Consider the following 18,970-nt stretch of genomic DNA (forward strand, 5'->3'; position numbering starts at 1 on the left):
CTTTTTGTGTTTTATCAGCTTACAAATTGCATTTGTGACTTTGGTGATGATCAGATCATATTTCATGACCAATTTATGCAGAAAAGCAGGGAATTTAAAACAGTGCCATTACTTCAAGTTGGGCTGCATATTTGTCAGCTTTATATAACAGTAGTTCCTAGTCATTAATCAGCTACTATTTACTGTGAGATTGTTCAACACCTGCTGATGCTCCATAATTCCTTCACATCTGCCTGCCACCCTGCAGACTAAAGTAAAACAACAAAAACCCTCTTGCATAAACTTACGATCACATGACGGAGTCTGTCCAGTCTGTGGAGATGTCCTGGTGTCACTCAGCTCCTGACCATCCTCAGAGACGCACCAGCAAGAAGTGACATCACACTGCAGTGGCATGAAGGAGCCATCAGGATGACACTGGAGACCCTGCAGCTCACACAAGCTGGGACCTAAACACACCACAGAGTTTACAAGGTGAAGTTGGACCCTAAATGCAACATTAGTTGGTGTGTTTATGTGTGCGAGTACATGTCAGCTGTCCTGTGCCGCTCAGTGATGCTGTCTTTATCATCTCTCCGGTCACAGGGTTAACACACCAGCCCGCAGCCCCACCTGCCTGTAACACCGAGAAACGACCGTCCTGAAACACACACACACACACACACACACACACACACAAACACCTTAACACAGTAAACAAAACAGACTGAACAGCTGACATTGTGTTGTTTACACACATCTGCATCTGCAAACCTAACTTAATGTTGGCAACTCCTACCTCCTCACACCGGGGTTGGTAAGGTAAAGCCGTGTTGATGTCGGAGCCTTTTGTCCAACCAGAGAGCAACTTGTGATCCTGGGCTCTCTGACAGCGTGTCAGACCTGGAGGAGGAAACCCACAAACACACAAAACAATCTGAGTACTGCACGTTGTGAGTGTGTGTGTGCACGTTTGTGGGTTTTGAGCGTGTGTTGTGTGTGTTTTCACATTTTGGCAGGCCAAGTGAGCGGCCGGTCAGAGAGTCGGGGATGTACTCTCCATCTTCATCCACACACCAACACTGACCTGAACACAGACACACATGTATGATTCAGTCTGTTGTGTTTGTCAGAAACTAAACTGCTGCACAGATCTTCAAATTACTGTTACATAAACTTGACCTGAAGCAGCTTGCCCCCTCCAACAGCTCCATGTAGTGTATTAACACCTGTTCTCAGTTTTTATTTCACTGACAAAAACATTAAATATATATAGTTTGAGGTTAGTGTTTTTTAGTTCAGTGTACAATCAAGTCATTTATGTACACACATGTACACTGGGTCAGTTTTAAAGGATGCAGGATATGATGCAATCATTCCAAACTAAAATCTAAATGAAGCCTGTGTCTCAGACTGCAAATATAAAGACAAATACTGCTGACCCAGTTTAATTGATTGATATTACACTGCGAGAGACAGACTGACAGAGCTGAAATAATATAATACTGGTCACCAGTGCATTTTTTTTGTTGGCTAAAAGAAGCATCGCTGCTCCTCACTTCAAAGAGCTGTTTGAGCGTTCAGCTAGTTATGGCAACTACTGAATGAAAAGTGTGTGTGTGTGAGAGACCTGTGCTGTGGTAACACTGTGTGTAGAGCCAGCCTCCATCAGCGTCACACTGTGGAGTGAATGGCTGGTACGAACGGCGCTGAGGCGGGAGGAACATCTGAATAGCTGCAAAACAACACCACTGCTGTCATGTCAGGAACTAGACCCCTACAAGAAAAAAATCCATATCCCATATCTATATCTATATCCCCTCTAAACAGGGCCACTGGTGAAGTGGTTATGATCATACAGAAGCCACATCCAACTGTAACTCACTGGAGTAAGCAGCCAATCGCAGAGCAGCTTTGGAGCCTCTCAGTAACTTATCAGAAATCTGTAGCTCGTCCTCCGATTGGCTGATCTGGAGGTCCTCCGGGGTCAGACGCAGACCTTCAGCTAACAGGAATCCGTATCCCAGAGGGAGGTGTGAAGAGTTAGAGAGAGAGATGATGTTCTTCACCTCCTGCCTGAAGACTGTGACCTCAGCTAACACCTGAGAGCATTGACCTGCAAGGTGGCATCTCACTCGAGTTAATGTGGCTAACGAGTTAGCATGTGGCTGTAGTTCATGCTGTCTAATAAAGCGGAACCAAGGGTTTCAAACTGACCTGCAGATGATTGAAGCTTCTGGGCTGATCTTTCTGGACCTGAAACACAACACAGTGTCAACCCAAAAACACCACACACACACACACACACACACAATATAACAGTTATAAAATTGAAATGAAAGACATTTAAACTGGTCTCAACACTGAGCACAATTAACCTGACATGATTCTCTGCACGTTGACAACATCCAAACCCTTTGAAAATAATTATTTCATTACATTTTTAAGAGTCAGAGCAATACTTCCCTCAACATCCACTACCAAAGGTCTTTTTTAAAGTCATTATTTCAAAAATCCAGCTGTAATGTTTAATTCCTCCCTTTAAACTGTCTTAATTCCCTACAGATCACTAGTGGCCTTGTCTCCAGTTTCTAATAGATACCACTGGTCCAAACAGATCAGTTTGAGATGGTTCCTAGAGTTCCCAAATGTTTGCTCATATTTTCCTAATCCTTGAATAAATTTGGGAAAATCTTTAGGGTTTTCTGCTTATAGTTCCTCACTAGGACATCACTGGATAGCAGTCATTTTAATCATAGTGATATCTTACAGGTGACGGCGCCCTCTGTTGGCCCCGAAGTCAATGTTTTCCCCTCAGCATCCACACAGAAGCAGCGTGCTCCGACACACTGCAGCGGCAGGAAGTCCCCGCCCTCCGAGCATGCCGGGATGTGGATTTCAGCGCTGGCAGCCAAGCTTGATTTAATCTTCAGAGCCATTGTCCGCTTTGTCTCACAGAGGGTTGGACAGCGAGGACGACGACCAGCAGTTCGCGACCCTGTGACCTCCTGACCCTGAGGATCGACACACCAACACTCCCCACCCCAACACTGAACCTCCTGGAAACCACCACTGGATGAACAGCTGGGAACAAAAGTGGCTGCTGCCCCCTCCTCCTCCTCCCCAAAGGAACAGGAACGCATCAAAGGAGCCAGGACCTGAAAAACAATGAAGGGGGCTTTACTGACAGGCTCCTTTAAACATCACTTCAGAGACTCAAATGTTGATCTTTGAGGACACTAATTGTCTTCATATTAAACTAATTGAAATTTCACATTTCATTATGTTTTGTGCTGCAATAGTTTAATGTCACCAGACAGAAAAACAGCTCCATCGGTTGTTTATCCTGATAAACCTATTACTCAGATAATAGTGGTTGGAATCATAGATGCATTCACATTTTCTTCAGCTGATTTTATTTAGCTTTAGTTAAATGTTGTTCTACATTTGGATAAAAACTTTACGCCAACAGTGCATCATTTGTTTCCCATGAGTAACAGAAAAGTTCTATGTGTTAGTGGTAAACTGCAACAGGTGCTACTGTAAAACATGTGGAATCACAGTGAGTGTACTTTGCAGTGTGAGGGCCTGACTAAGACTTCACTGAATTTACTGTGGTCTAATTACTATATTTTATCAGGCATTTGAAGAATAGTTGTATCTGACCTGCTGTAATGAGGCAGAATGTGAGCTGCTGAGCATCCCCAATGTGTACTGGAGGGCAGAGAGGAAGGTGGGGTCCTCCAGAGCTCTGCTGATAGACTGGACCAGGTCCTGGTACATCTGGAGTCTCATGGTGACACTCTGAGATGAAAGCTGGTCCAGGCTGAAAGCTCCCCGAGATCCCACTACCCCGGTAAAGTTGGAAGCAGCAGCGTTCTTCAGGAACTTCCCTCCAAACAAATCCTCCTGGAGACGCTGGGGGGATGAACGAGCCAGAGCCTGGAGAGCCCCCCCTACTGAGGGGAAGAGACCCTGCAGGACTTCAAACAGGACAGACAGAAAGGACGTAGGATCCGCCTCTACTGACAGGAGGTCCCTGAGGGGTTGGAGAAGGGAGCGACAAGAGGCTGGAGATCTGCCAGGGGATAACTCAAGGAGGGGAGGAGCAACAGGACCGAAGAAGAGCCGGGACAGACCCAGACGACGCCGAGAGAGACAGTCTGCAAGAACTGAACCTGGAGAAAAATGTACAGAACAGAAGAAGAGACACAGAAAAACACAGAAAAAGAAAGACAAGTCAATGAGGAGAGAGAGAGAAGACAGGAGGAAAAGAAAAACAAAAACAAAGAGCGAGCTGACAATGATGTGAGAGAAGACAGACAGAAAAAGCCACATTTCTGTCTACAGACTGATACTGACTGCAGACAAGGGAGTCTCCATACTGCCGTGTCCCAGGAATCTCTCTCCCTGTGGGGTCAACACACCAGCATTGCCCACCCTGTTGGCACTGTCTGGAAGAGAAGTAGCCCGTGGTCCTGCAGGAAGGGACAAAAACACTGGAGACCTCCATCGCTGCTCGCCGCTCCTCCTCACAGGGAGAGGGACCTGAGAGAAACTGAGGTTAAATCTTCCAAACCAGTGTTTTTATCTGGAGGAAGTGTGTCAATTTAAATATTACCAGTACTGCTCAGCGATTTCAATTCTGTCCAGACAGTTTAAACTAGAATAATTGAGACTATAAATACAGTACAGCTAATCTGCATTGTTCTAAAATGAGTAAACCAGTATTTCAGTCATGATATAACCACCTTCTTAATAACGGACACCAATTGTAAGGGTTTGATGCCACATTGTGTTTTAGTGACCTCAGCTGGTTTATTGCTCTGACGTGGTTATGACATGTTTAAACTGCTTAAATGTTGACAATAAATCTAAAAGGAATAAACCAGTGTATTCACAGTAGAAAATAAAATGACATCACACCAGTTAGAATTAAAAAACAAAAAAAGTTTAAAAAAAATATATGTTTAAACCAGCAAATTAAATGAAAAAATGAATCTAATTTACATCTGAAGTGTCCAGTGAGGGCGAGGCGAACTCCCAGCATCCTCCTCTGCAGTACTCTGTAGATATTTGTCTGAGAGAAGGAGTGACCAGACTGGAGACCAGAGAAAGCTGAGTCGTACACGTCTGACAGAAGGAGCTCCACACCTGCACAGGACACCATCATTATTATCATCCAAATTTGAAATTGAATTTTATTTATTTTGAATATGTAAAAAACAAAAAAGATAATACAAGCTGTCAGTCTAAACGAAAAACAAACAACAAACAAATAAGAAAATCAATATTTACTAAAAATACAAAACAGGCGTGCAGCAAAATCATTTATCGACACATTCAAAAAGGAGTGAGAAGAAGCCTCTTTTTTAATCTCACCCCTTCTTCCTAAATCATTCACAGATAATTATTATATCAGCTTTGTATATTATTATTCATAATATCTAATATGTTATGCGACCACCTGTACAGGAATAATTTGTATGAAGACTTTCAGTCAGGATTTAGAGCTCATCATATTACAGAAACAGCACTGGTAAAAGTCACCAACGATCTTCTCATGGCCTCAGATAATGGGCTTGTTTCTATACTTGTTCTGTTAGATCTTAGTGCTGCATTTGATACCATTGATCATAACATTTTATTACAGAGACTAGAACATGAAATTGGGATTAAAGGAACTGCACTAGGTTGGTTTAAATCTTTCAATTTGTTCATGTTAATGATGAATCCTCCATGCACACAAAGGTTAGCTATATAATTCCACAAGGCTCTGTGTTAGGACCAATACTTTTTACTTTATATATGTCTCCTTTAGGCAACATTATTAGAAAACACTCCATAAATTTCCACTGCTATGCTGATGATACCCAGCTATATTTATCTATGGAACCAGATGAAAAAAACTGTTAATAAAGCTTCAAGCCTTCAAGATATAAAGGCCTGGAGATCCAATAATTTTTTATTTCTAAACTCAGACAAAACTGAAGTCATAGTATTTGGGCCCAAAAAAGAAATATGATGTCCAACCATATTGTTACACTAGATGGCATAAGTCTGGCATCCAGTACTACTGCAAGGAACCTTGGAGTTATTTTTGATCAGGATTTGTCCTTTAACTCACATATAAAACAAATCTCTAGAACAGCCTTCTTCCACCTACAGAACATTGCCAAAATTAGGAGCATTCTGTCTCAAAGTGATGCCGAAAAACTGGTCCATGCATTTGTTACCTCTAGGTTGGACTACTGTAATTCCCTACTTTCAGGATGCCCCAGTAACTAAAGAGCCTGCAATTAATCCAAAATGCTCCAGAGTGCTGACTGGAACTAGCAAGAGAGATCATATTTCACCTTCACTAGCTTCTCTCCATTGGCTTCCCATTAAATTTAGAATAGAATTTAAAACCCTGCTTCTTACATATAAAGCTCTGAATGGTCAGGCTCCATCATATATAGAAGTCCTCATAGCACTATATCATCCCAGTAGACCACTTCGATCTCAGAATGCAGGCCTACTTGTGGTTCCCAGAATTTCCAAAGGTAGAATGGGAGGTAGAGCCTTTAGCTATCAAGCTCTCCTCTTGTGGAACCAGCTCCCAGTTCAGATTCAGGAAGCAGACACACTCTCTACTTTTAAGTCTAGGCTTCCTTTAATAAAGCTTATAGTTAGTTATAGTTATGCTGCCATAGGCTTAGTCTCCTGGGGGACCCATCCCCCGATGCACTGAGTTCCTTTCCTCCTCTTGACCCTCTCTCCTCTACTCTCACCCCACAAAGTCATCTCAAGGCACTTTACAGAATAAAGTCAAGACCATAAAGATGTATAGAGAGAACCCAACATTTCCCCCCTTGAACAAGCCCTGGGCAACACTAGGGAGGAAAAACACCCTTTAACGGAAGAAACCTCCAGCAGAACCAGGCTCAGGGTGGGCGGCCATCTGCCTTGACCGGTTGGGGTCAAGGCAGAAAAGAGAAAAAGAGAAAAGAAAAGAACAACAAAAGCAATGACAAAACATTGGCCAGGTTGGTAGGACCTTGTTGCGAATTGGTGCAATATAAATAAAGTTGAATTGAATAGAATATATAATATACAATATGTACTTGAATGAATGAAACATCGTGACTAATACAATATTTACACATATAAACCACACATACATACATCATCAGTGCAGTAAACCTGGATGTGACTGTGTGTAAATACCTGTGTTCTCCAGCTCTCGGCCACGGCTGTCTGAACAGAAACAGTATGAGGAAACTGCTGGGAAAAACTTCCTGAAACTGCCAAATGTCTCGAAGGATTCTGGGAACCTGAAAACACACACACACACACACACACACACCTGTTTAGACATGTTTCCTAAAAAGTGGTCCATAAAATAGTTTTGCGTCGATAATCCATGTTGGATTGAATAGTGAGTAATAGTTTGTCAAAGATGCCCATTTCAAGCAAATACAAACAGATTCTGAACGCTGAGAAATACTAACAAATATACCCAAAATACAAAAGGTACAAATAAATATACAGAAATACTTGTAAATATAGACGGATAAATAGATATACAACATATACACAAGAGAGACTGGTCATCTGCCAAAAGGCTATAGACAAACAGGAGTTTCACCAGGTGAGTTCACCTGTTAAAGGCGTACAGCAGGTCCAGCTCTGCTCTGTCGGTCATGTTGATGAATTTACACTGAACAGGGAGGAAGCTGCCATCTGCTGCACACTGAGGAGGAGAAGGAGACCCCGAGCTGTGGAGGAGACGCCTCGCCCTCACCTCACAGCTGCCAGGACCTGCAGTTCAAAGATCCACAAATTCATCTGTCACGATGAGGATACATGATTACATATATATTGATCATATTATATCATATATATATTATATATATATGATTATATATATATATAAGTGACTGAAATGTCACACAAGCTAAAGCTGATATCTGCTGTAATGCTACACAATCAGTTAATCTTTAGTTTTCTTCTACAGTTTAAGTTTATGAAATACAAAGCAAACTTGGCATTAACACCATTAGAAAGGATGGTTCCTGGTTTTTATTGTGTTTGCTGCAGTTATTGAACCACAAGTTGTTATTGCTATGAGAAGCATAATGGTCAGCTACTCACAGTTCAGTAAAAAGACCTGAAACTTCATTCCACCACTAATCTATAATATTTAGACATACAGCTTTGAGGTCTCCCCTTCTGTCTAGTCCCGTAGAGCTCCATGCCATCCTGGTCCACACACCAACACTGTCCAGTACTGGACTCACACTGAACTGGCATGAAGAGGCCTGAAGGAGAACACTGCAGGGCCGACTGCAGCCGGCAGGGAGACAAGCCTGTAGACAGAAAGGTAAAGACGCAGACATTTATTATATAGAGTTTGGTGTTGTAAATAGGTTCATAATCTATAACTCAACATTCTTAGTCACATGCTGCACAAGGGCTGATGGAGGCAGATGAAGGTAAATCAGCGATTAAAAAGTCTGATTTATGTAACTTCTGAACAGAGATCAATCAATAACTGATTAGCCACAAATACATTCATTAAAACAAAAACCACGACAACAAAACATTAAATACAGTAAGCACATGAGCACATGGAGCACTCATGTGCCTCCAGACACTCCAGACTTTGTAAAGGTTTAAAAAACTATGTTTAAGATAAAACAGACCACCTGACTGGGAATAAATCAGGGTTAAAAGACCAACAGAACACAAACACCTCTGATCATTAAACATGTTCTCACAGTGAGGAGCAGAGCTGTTGCTTCGTGTTCCAGCGACCTCCTGACCTTCAGCATCGACACACCAACACTCCTGACCTGCAGTAGTGCACTGCACGGATCTACACACACACACACAACCACAGTTATAGTTCACCTAGGAATGTTAAAAAGCACGGCCCTGCTGTTTTTCTGAACTTTCCTGTAAAGAAACCTTTATTTATCATGAAAACACTGCTAATAATTGATCATTTTTCAGTTATTCAGGAGTTTGTTTAGTTTAATTTTGTAAGTCTACACCACAAATATTCAGACCAAAATAGCACATTTTTGGAGGACAACAAATGTCGTACAGACTGACACTGTCTGGGTGGTGACTGTTGAAAATATCATTAATTTAACATAGTTACTTAAAGTTTGCCTTTAACACATTTATAGAGTTAGAGGCAGAAGAACAGACTACAGACCTGAACCTGCCATCTTCTGTACAGTGAAGAACGTGGTCTTGTTGCTTAGCAACAGCTGCACCTCTCAGTAACTCACATTGGCTCAGGGTCTCTGACTCCAGCCTGTACTCTGCAAACCAACCAAAGGAAACAATGACACCATCATTAAACAACAATGTCCCGTGTGACACTGTGGCAGAATTTTGAATCGTTTTACATCAGCTCAGTCATGCACTTACACATGAACATTCAAAGAAACAGACCCCTCACTAAGTTTTTCTACTATCTTAGTCTGTAAAAGGCCAGAAACAATGAAAAGCTTCTTTTTATTTTGACAAAGACCATCCTAATGATATTCTCACAATGCAGTCTCAATTTTACATAGTACATATGCAATCAAAATGCAGCAGATCAGACTTTGTATTCCCTGAAGTAGGAACTTATGCCATCTTCAACTTTGGAAGTTATGTAATCGGACGACCTGGCTGATAAGCTAATCCATGTCACAACGATGTGATGCAAATTCATTTTTCCCCCTGGTCAATTGGTATTTTGTGCTCACATTGATGAACTGATGAAATGAACTTTCTTAAAATAAAATTCTACTGGGTTGTGTTGGTTTCTATGCTGTCATACAGTTTGATGCATTCGTGAGGGTAGAATACATAGAAAATACATTCAAATGTCTTGTCCAAACACCAGAAAGAGCTGGTGTTCAGTTTACTTAAATTTATGACAACCAAAATCTCAAAAGTTGTACATTTGAGAAAAACGTATAGCTTTTGCTCGTACTGTTGTGCATATCAACAGACCTGGAATCAACACAATTGCCTTAGTCTGACATTAAAGAGGAAACAGTTACCAAACTTCTCTACAAACCATTAACACCAGTTTTGTAAATGTTGTCAGGCTTGTTGCTGAGTAAACTGAGAATAACTGAAAATGAAAACAGAAGGCAGCAACCTGTGCTCCCCGTTTGCCAAAACCTCTTTCTGGATGCAATAATGATTTAGAAACAAGTAAATTACTTCACCCCAGACAGTCGATACCAAACATCAGATCTGTTATGAGTATAGCAGCTTAACTGCAGTTTAAATTAACTTAGACCATAGGTTATATACACATGTATTTTTAGATAGTGTAAAATAAAACATTACTCAGGAAAAGGAAAATTTTGGTATTTCAAACCAAAAAAAAAATAATTTATGAGCTAAACTATTCAGTGTTTGGCATTTTGCTTTTGAGAAAAAAAAACAAAAAACAACTGATTTTCTGCAGATCGTACAGCTGTACTACAATGAACTAATTATGATTCGTTTAGTTCATTTTTGAGATCAACTTTTCTACATTGTAGCAGCAGCGTTAACCAAAGTATTTAAATGAACCAGTTAGTTTGAGGCTGAGAGCTACAGGCAACAGAGAAGTTAAACAGTGGTGAGAGACCAACTAAAGAAAAGAAAAAGTAACAGGAGAAGATAAAGACGTACAGGTAGGTAGGTTCAGGTGGGTTTACCTGAGGCTTTGCCCTGCAGCAGCTCCAGGGAGCAGACCAGGATGCAGGTGACATAGAGCAGCCGGGCCATTGTCTCTGCGCTGATGGACTGAGCATCCCAGCATCTTTATAAACCTGCAGAGCTGCTGAGTCACCATGAAGAGGACCAACCACCTAACACACCTTCATCCCTCCTCTTCCTCCTCTTCTTTGCCCATCATGGAGAGATCAAGAGTCCTCGAGTACAACCCAGGAGATAAGCAGCGAGCTGTGAAGCCTATCGTCTGGATGAGAAGGTCTTTGAAATACAGATGAAGAGGTTCAGTATTCACTGGGACATCTGTTACTCTTACTGCCACGGTTTTACCTGAGGCCAGGTAGAAACTGTGCAGATTTCATATTGACAAAAAATTTATTTATGAGGTTTGTTGAACCACATTTTACCATTGTCACACGACTACGTGTAGTTTGATTCTCCTCCTTAATACTAAAGAGCAAAGTGTAACTAGCGATAGTCAACAGATGATGACTAAAATAAATCAGACTAAAGCCCAATTTAGATGGAATGAACATGACGGACATGAAGGAGGTGGGGAAGGAATAAAATCTTCACGGTGCTCCTCTGTAATTAAATCATGGCCAAACAATGTGTTTCAGAACCTTTCTCTGAGTTTTGGCGAGAAAACAAACAATAGCAACATATGAAATTTGTGAGAGGATGCTGATAAGGGGAACAGAAAGTCATTGGTTTAAATGTGTGGGGAGCACCCAACATGTTAATTAGTCTTTGACCTGTAGCTGAGCAACAACTGCTCCACCGCGTGTGAAAACCATCACTGAATGATTCACAGGCTTAAAGTAAAAATGTTATCCAGTTAGTAAGAACATCAATTAAAGGGCAACTTCACCAATGATCCACTTGCTGCCAATGGCTTTAGTTTAGGGTGTAAACATGCAATGCTTTTAAACTTCTCTCTGACTTCACCATCTTAAAATATTCCTTTTCTTCTGTCTGTAAAAATGCCTCCAGATAACATCTCTCTCTTTTGTTTAAAAAAGGAGAGAGAAATTAAGATCAAATAGTTTCGGCTGAATATAGGGTGGGACAACTGAGGAGAACCTGCCCTTGCACTGGTCAAAGCCATACTGGAAGTGAGTTATATGTAAGTTTATCTAGTGTGTGACCTGGTAAGGTGTAAATTTACTGGATACTGTGAACATTCCACAGTTGTTCATCCATTGAGAGACATAGATAAAGTAGAGGGTGTTGAAACTATTGAGACATTGTCGCACCAGATTTGATTCTACCAGACTATGAGAAACCAGTTTTGTTAAATGACCAAAGACTGTATCTTGATTTAAATGATCAATCACATAGAATTCCAGATGAGTTAAGTTAGATATGATGTTGAGGCTGTGTTACTCAGGATAACAACTGAGACCTGTGAGTAGATAAAATCCATTAACTACACTGATGAGGCTCCAGAAGACGACGAGGAAGAGTCCGACCCTCAGAGGGAGCTGGTCGCCCAATCAGTCACGAAATCTGGGAATACAGATTTTTGGTTAGGTCTGAGCATCTTAAGTCTGTTTTGTTTTGAAATCACGTTCACTGCGAGCCATGAGTAGTGATTATTCACACAGAATCCATGGAGACGTTTTTCCCCACAATTGACACCATTGGGGTTTTTCCATCTCTGTGCTCCCAGTGAAAGAAAGTGAATAAAAGGAGATTGTTGTACGACAAGCGAGTCATCTATTTTGACTTTTCATAAGGTGATTTGTTTTCATTTGTTTTTACAATCGTCTGTTATAAATAAACATGACATTTGTTGAGTCTATTTAACTACTAATTAATTTGGCTTACAAGTACATTGTAAAGTTTCTGTTTGCTTATTTGCTATGAAGTGTTGCCTACTCTTGTCGACGATGGGAGGAGGGACTGTGGCAGTAGGAGATTACTTTAATATGTTAATGTATAATATAACATAACAGGGTCATTATAATTAATAATTCTAATATATAAGTTGTATTACATGTAGGAATGAAGGAGTACTTGTAGTATGCTTGTAGGTTGTTTATTGGAGACAGGAAGTCTGTGTGTGTGTCAGTGATAACACAGGATTAAACAGTTCCCAGTAACTATCTGGAAGACAGTAGTTTGGCAGAGAGTACGAGCAATAGGAGGAAAACAGGATGTGGTGTTTGTCCATTAAAGTGTTGCTAACGAGGAGAAGGTTGGAAAAGAGTTAGTGAAAGTATGGAGTAGCAGAAGTTGGAAGAACTTCTAATCGAACGTGTTGTGACGTGAAGGATCTTTTGCATAAGAGTCTCGGGTGGTGTTGGAAGGGGGGCTGGCTCTCTGACTGATGCTTCTCCTAACTGAGTGAGGTTTTCATCCTGTCTGATACAAATTGAAGATTCTATTTTGTAATATGAGGACTTGTTGTGGTCTGAGTGTATCCAAGACACAATGATTATGATTCTGTGGTTGGGTGTAACATGACACTGACAGTTGCAGACAATATTGTGTCATGACAGGAAATGTTGACACACATTGAGTTTAGAAACTTTACAGCAGATGGAAAGACTTCTTCAAAAACCAAAGGGGAAGTGAAAAATACTTTGAAAGTTCTCACCACTGCTGCAGTTTGATCAAATGTTTTACCAAAAAAAAAAAAACAAAACAAAAAAAAACAAAAAAACCTCTTAAAACGAGAAGGATGACAGTTTGGGATACAAAGACTCCTTGTGGCTTTTTGTTACTGCTGGCAGGTAAGACTGAGTTGTTGGTCTTTTAAACGAGAGCAAACATTAATTATGGCTGCAACTACGGCTGGGTACTGAAACCCGGTGCCAACATGGCACCAGGTCCTATACAATTGGAACCTACCGGATCATATCTCAATGCAGACGTGTTTAATTTCTAAGTGGTGATTAAAATATCTGACCTTTGGTGCATCAGTAGTATCAGTGAATGTCAGTTATTATAACTAATTAGCATTTAACAGGCTGATTTTGTTTTTGCTTTTTAAAACAAATAAAACTAAAATGTTAATAGTTTAATGTTTCACTCAATACACTAATCATTCAGTATTTTTAATATTATTGAAGCAGCTGTAGCACCTAAAAATAAAAAATACTAAAATGATTCAAAGTCAGCAGTCATCACAGTGTTGTGTTTTTTAAGGTGTTGTGGGACAAAGTGTTCAGTATCCAGATCCTGTCTGTGCTGTAAAAGGATCGACCGTCATCCTCCCCTGCACCTTCAAACCAATCGGGTTCATCACAGATTCAACAGGAAGACACCTTTTACTGCAGCTCATCAAAGTCCGCTGGTGCCAGAACCATCGAATCTGTCAGAGCCCAGTTCCATCTGTGTACGACAGTCAGTCACAGAACAACAACCCTCGTTACGAATACCTGGGAGACCTGAAGGGAAACTGCACTTTACAGATCAGAGATTTACAGAAGGAAGATGAAGCAACTCTTCGCTTCAGAATGGAAATGAATCATACTGCCGGTCATTTTACTGAGCAGTCAGGAGTCAATGTCACAGTTGTTGGTGAGGGCCATATATGGCTGTGCCTCAAGTTTCCAGCAGAACACTTGAGTCTCTAAAACCACTTCTAAAGAAAGGGAACTATGCAGCCTGGGGGGAGCTGTCAGACAATAGTCATTGTCCTGAGACAACTACTACACAGTCCTCTTATGACACAACTGACTGAATTTTGCTTCTTTACTTATCAAATACAGTCTCTGTGATGAAGCAGCTTTTCTGTCTCAGTGAACAAAGTTTGATGCACTGATCTTCTGATGCTGTGGTCACTGTGTCTGATGCTGATCTTTGGATAAAAATGATCCAGTTTCCACAGTTTGTGCTCTGCTCCTGTAACATTCAATCTAGCCATGATGTGACTCTAAGAAAACGTTTTTGTCCACAATAAGAATCCAAACGTTCAGAGGTTTCACATTGGTCTGCTGGATCCTTGATGGCACAGCCTTGTTTCTAACAGCTGCAGGTCTATTTACTGGAAAAGGCCTCTGACGAGTTAATTAAAATATTAGCTTGTTGCGCTTCAAAATACTCATACTTTCAATGTAATCATCATATCACAATTCAGAATTTAAATATTCAAAACAATGATAACTATTTTTTACTTTTAGACAGCACCCAAATGAGGATAAACAACTGCACTGCTGGGACAAAAGTGAGAGAACGTCAAACAGTCACTCTGCACTGCGCTGCACCCTGCACTTTCCACCAACTGGAGGTCACCTGGTTCAGAGATGGCCACGCCCTCTTAGAGTCTGGCCCTGACCTTAGGCTCGGCCCTCTGACTGCAAAGGATTATGGGAACTACACCTGTGCTTTGAAGACCAAAGTTGTTGCACCTTCCCAGCCATGCAGCCTGTTTGTGGACAGCACAGAGGAAGGTTTGTTTCATCAATTTGCTCTTTGTAATTGACCTTTTGTAGAAAAATAAGCATTTAGATGGAAAACAAGCAGGGGGTCCCTGAAGACAAGTGCTTGGAACCACTGATGAACAGTATTCCAGAGTACTGTATTCAGATGAGGAGGACTTGGTTAAGGGGTCACAAGGAGGAGACAGCTTCAAAGAACAGTTAAGATCAGCAACCCCTTAAGGGTCTTTTGCTATAGAGCCCAAAAGGATTTTATTTAACTAACAAATGGTGGCTTTAGTGCTTCAGGTTCTAAGGGAGTTTTATTGCCAGACTAATATTCAAGTTTTGTAATTGACACCTGTATGCATGTCTTCCCCTTATATGTATGCAAGGATGTCTACTTAAGATATAAAGGTATTGTCAAAAAAAATGATAATATTAGTGTAAGAACATTGGGATGTCTTCTCTTCATGCTGCTTGTACATTGTCAGACTCAGTTTCTCTTAACTTTCTTTACAGGGACCAGTATCAACACTCCCATGACTGTCCATCTGATTCTACTCAGTGTGCACACCGTCCTTATTGTCATAGTGGTTTTCATCGTCATCAAAAGGTAATTTACACCCAGAAGTTACCTGTTTATTAGGCTACACACCAACACTGATGCACTGGCTAGTTCATATAATCCAACAACTGCAAGTTTTACTTTATTTATGTTCACAGTTTCCTGCAAAGCAGGAGGAACACATTTAGTATTAATTATAATTCCTAAACATGACATAATTATTGTAAGCAGCTGTTTGGATCAGATGAAACGTATAAAGAGGTGCAAAGCTTCAGGAGGGAATCCTGAAGCTGAGACCGGATTTTGAATTAGCACTGTACTTGGACTCCATCTTTACTGCCTTCCACAGTACTGTTTGACTGAATCATACAGATTTCCAAGACTAATTTTGACCTAAAAAAATAAACAGCTTTTCATATTTTACCTTTTCTCCAGTGCAATGACACAGCTTTTCCAAGAAAGTGACAATAAAATGTCAGATCATTTAAAAGCCATGACTTTGTTTGCAGCTCTGACTATTCTTCCCCTCTGTACAGAACATGCGCTTGCAGGACTGTTGCAGGGGAGGAGCTGAGAGCAGACACACCTGTAAAAATGCAGGTGTGTCCGTCGATGTGAGTTTTTTCAACAGCGGTTTTGTAACTTAGTGGCTACCGACAAATCAAGTAAATCTAAATAAATAATGATGCTGTTTGGACAATGGAGAAGCACATATTGTTTGCATTATACTGACAAATCAAGTCACTCCTAACAGCCACTGTAGCATCACCAAGATGGACAATATATGGGTCAGGCCACTAAATATATGCAGCTGAGAGAAAGATTTAAACAGATCTTTCTGAAGTGCATTATGTCTGTTACACATGTCTGGGTAATATGGCCTCATCTCTCTGCATCATTTATTTGATAAAAATCTCTTAATAATAATAACTGGACTGTGCAATAGCTGGGTCTAGTTATCGGCTCTTCTAACTTTATGTTTACGAGCTATGATGTCCAGACCACCTCCTACCACCAACATCACCTATAACCTATCTGCTGTAACAATAATAATAATAGTCTTTTTTCATTAAGTGCTTGTTTTGTTCTTTGAGACACCACAACTCTCATATCATATTTTTCCTAAACAAATGTGATGTGCTTTAGACATTAAGGAAGTATGTAGTTCAAATTGGAATCCTATTCTATATCTACAGTTTTGTGTGTCATTTCATATTTAAGAAGAAATATTTGTGCAACGGACTCTACATAGCCTGTAGGTGTGAATGTGAGTGTGAATGGTTGTCTGTCTGTGGGTGTTTGTCTCTCTGTGTTGGCCCAGAGAGACAGGGTGGACTCACCAGATGAGAGCTGGGATAGGCTCCAGACCCCCATGACCCTGAAAAGAACAAGTGGTTAAAGATACTGAATGGATGAATATTTGCACAATGACATGACAATATTTTGGGCGGGTTTGTTTTTAACGAAACAAAGTATCGAAACTAAAATATTTTTACGCGACTCTGTTCTATTTACCACATTTCACAGCAAAACATTGTACTTTTACTGCATTGACAGCTTTTCTTATGAAATGCTGTAGATGGTTTGATAAAGCAGGCAATGGTCAAACAACACATATGGTCTCTAAAAACACGTTTTTCAAGCATGTACGTACATACTGACTAAATTATTAATGCAAGGAATCACCAGCAGCTTATTCACAAAAGAAGATAACTCTTTTTAATATCCCTAACAGTCCTATTTATATTGTGTGGCAGTGTAGCAAACCTCATAAATGACTCACAATATTTAGTGGCGATTATAGAGGCCGTGGGCTCCAGCAGAGCTGCTGACTTAGTTAGTTAGCCAAGTTAGCAAAGTTAGCTCATGTTAAATGTCAACGTGAACAAACTGGGAAAGTTCTGTTATTCACTGTCTCTTCACAACTAATCCAGCTACACTAGGAGCATTTAGCTCATGCTATTTATATTCTACTCAATCGTTTTATCTGCTCCACTTACCACTGTCTCACTTTTTGTCTCTTTTTTGACAAAGATTAGCCAAACTACAAAAGGAGCACGAACACGTGAACTCCGCTGCTCGTTTTCAGTCAGTCGTTCGATTTGATCACCTGCGTCTCCTCTCTTCATACTGAGTGCAATACCGTGGCCACGCGGGCTGACGTGGGGGCGGTGTTCCCCTCATTTAAAGACGCCAATTAAAATGGAGGATTAAATGGCCATTACAGTCTGGTAGAGCGTAGTCACTAGCAGAGGTGGCAAGAAACTATGTGCTATACATGTAACTAAAGGCACAAGCTAGTGAACATAAGAAAATAAATTACTGTGGATGATTTTTTTTATAGTAAATTGTTAGAATTCACTCGGATTATTCAGAATGACACATTAAGAGTCACGAGTCATTAAACTTCTTTTCAACAGTGTGTAAATACTTTTTTTCAATCAGTCCTTCTGGTTTTGGGCTGAATGTACATGCTGTAAAACATACTTTTGGAGTAGGAATGTTCTACTTTTAGAGTAATACTTCCTTACCACGTTAATTTGGTAATTGTGTACCTTAGCCATGTTATGTCAAACTGAACATATTTTTAATAACTGAGCTGAAATATCCAACAAAGTTACAGCCTCAGTGGGAGAAACTTTCTTCAATTTATTAACAACTTAATTTTGGAACTGTTAATACTGATTTGTAATGAACTGTGTGAAATAAAAACATGAGTAAAAACAAAGTTTTCTTGAAAATTTATTTATTAAATGAATAAATCACAGGTATGAAACAGAATTTTTAAAAGAAATGGATACTTCTTTTGAATTAAAGGCACAGACCAGAAGAGTAAGCACAAAATATATTACAAGCGCTTTTTTCTCTTATAGATAAACTTTGCTTCATCCTGAACACTAATCAATGTCACTACAAATCTGGATTGTCTAAGTGACACTATTAAGAAAAAAATCATCAAAACATTCCCCTCAGGTTTCCAGTGTTCTCTATGATGTATTTCATTTATTTCTGTAAATGTAAAATATGAGTGCATTACAGTAAAAAAAAAAAAAGACTTACATTTGCTGGTCCATCATTAACCATTTATATTCCTTTATGTGATGACATAAAGAGAATAAAACCCTTTTCACCTTGAAACATTTAAGAAAATAACATGCCATAGATGAAGAACAACTGTTAGTTGTATGTGTTTTTACTTGTAGTCTACTTTGATTTCTGGGCTTAAAAGTTTACAATAATGAATTTCTAAAAGGTATTAATGTAAAAAAAGGAACCGCACACCGTTTGTGCTTGGAGGCTGATTTGAATTTTAGCTGCTGAACTGTCTAGCTGGCAGGAAGAG

General features: G+C 40.1%; 2 protein-coding genes across 3 annotated transcripts in view; one reads left to right on the forward strand and one right to left on the reverse strand.

Moving 5' to 3' along the window:
* Positions 1–10,804, reverse strand: part of tg (thyroglobulin) — a 28,023-nt gene extending 17,219 nt beyond the window's left edge. For both annotated transcript variants that reach the window (XM_067511427.1, XM_067511426.1), the window contains exons 1-17: positions 10,677–10,804; positions 9,185–9,293; positions 8,742–8,839; positions 8,175–8,330; positions 7,623–7,782; positions 7,189–7,295; positions 4,990–5,133; positions 4,342–4,527; positions 3,646–4,157; positions 2,750–3,137; positions 2,197–2,235; positions 1,865–2,095; positions 1,610–1,714; positions 989–1,066; positions 779–882; positions 529–640; positions 288–449 (exon numbers count right to left, since the gene is read on the reverse strand). In XM_067511427.1, the coding sequence (XP_067367528.1) occupies positions 288–449; positions 529–640; positions 779–882; positions 989–1,066; positions 1,610–1,714; positions 1,865–2,095; positions 2,197–2,235; positions 2,750–3,137; positions 3,646–4,157; positions 4,342–4,527; positions 4,990–5,133; positions 7,189–7,295; positions 7,623–7,782; positions 8,175–8,330; positions 8,742–8,839; positions 9,185–9,293; positions 10,677–10,746 (2,761 nt within the window). In that variant the 5' untranslated portion in view covers positions 10,747–10,804. The remainder of the gene's footprint in view (positions 1–287; positions 450–528; positions 641–778; positions 883–988; positions 1,067–1,609; positions 1,715–1,864; positions 2,096–2,196; positions 2,236–2,749; positions 3,138–3,645; positions 4,158–4,341; positions 4,528–4,989; positions 5,134–7,188; positions 7,296–7,622; positions 7,783–8,174; positions 8,331–8,741; positions 8,840–9,184; positions 9,294–10,676) is intronic.
* Positions 10,805–13,211: 2,407 nt separating this feature from the next.
* Positions 13,212–18,725, forward strand: LOC137130178 (uncharacterized). The gene is made up of 6 exons (XM_067509997.1): positions 13,212–13,430; positions 13,846–14,220; positions 14,823–15,092; positions 15,582–15,675; positions 16,164–16,241; positions 17,662–18,725. The coding sequence occupies exons 1-6, from the start codon at positions 13,379–13,381 to the stop codon at positions 17,759–17,761; spliced, it is 969 nt and encodes a 322-aa protein (XP_067366098.1). The 5' UTR covers positions 13,212–13,378; the 3' UTR covers positions 17,762–18,725.
* The last annotated feature ends 245 nt before the right edge of the window (positions 18,726–18,970 follow it).

This window comes from Channa argus, chromosome 7, assembly GCF_033026475.1.
Source record: "Channa argus isolate prfri chromosome 7, Channa argus male v1.0, whole genome shotgun sequence".
Lineage (NCBI taxonomy): Eukaryota > Metazoa > Chordata > Actinopteri > Anabantiformes > Channidae > Channa > Channa argus.

Coding starts and splice junctions, on each gene's coding strand:
- LOC137130178 (XM_067509997.1), top strand. CDS start 13,379: ATGACAGTTTGGGATACAAAGACTCCTTGTGGCTTTTTGTTACTGCTG. Junction 13,431..13,845: donor CTTTTTGTTACTGCTGGCAG/GTAAGACTGAGT, acceptor GTGTTTTTTAAG/GTGTTGTGGGACAAAGTGTT. Junction 16,242..17,661: donor ATGCAGGTGTGTCCGTCGAT/GTGAGTTTTTTC, acceptor TTTTTGACAAAG/ATTAGCCAAACTACAAAAGG.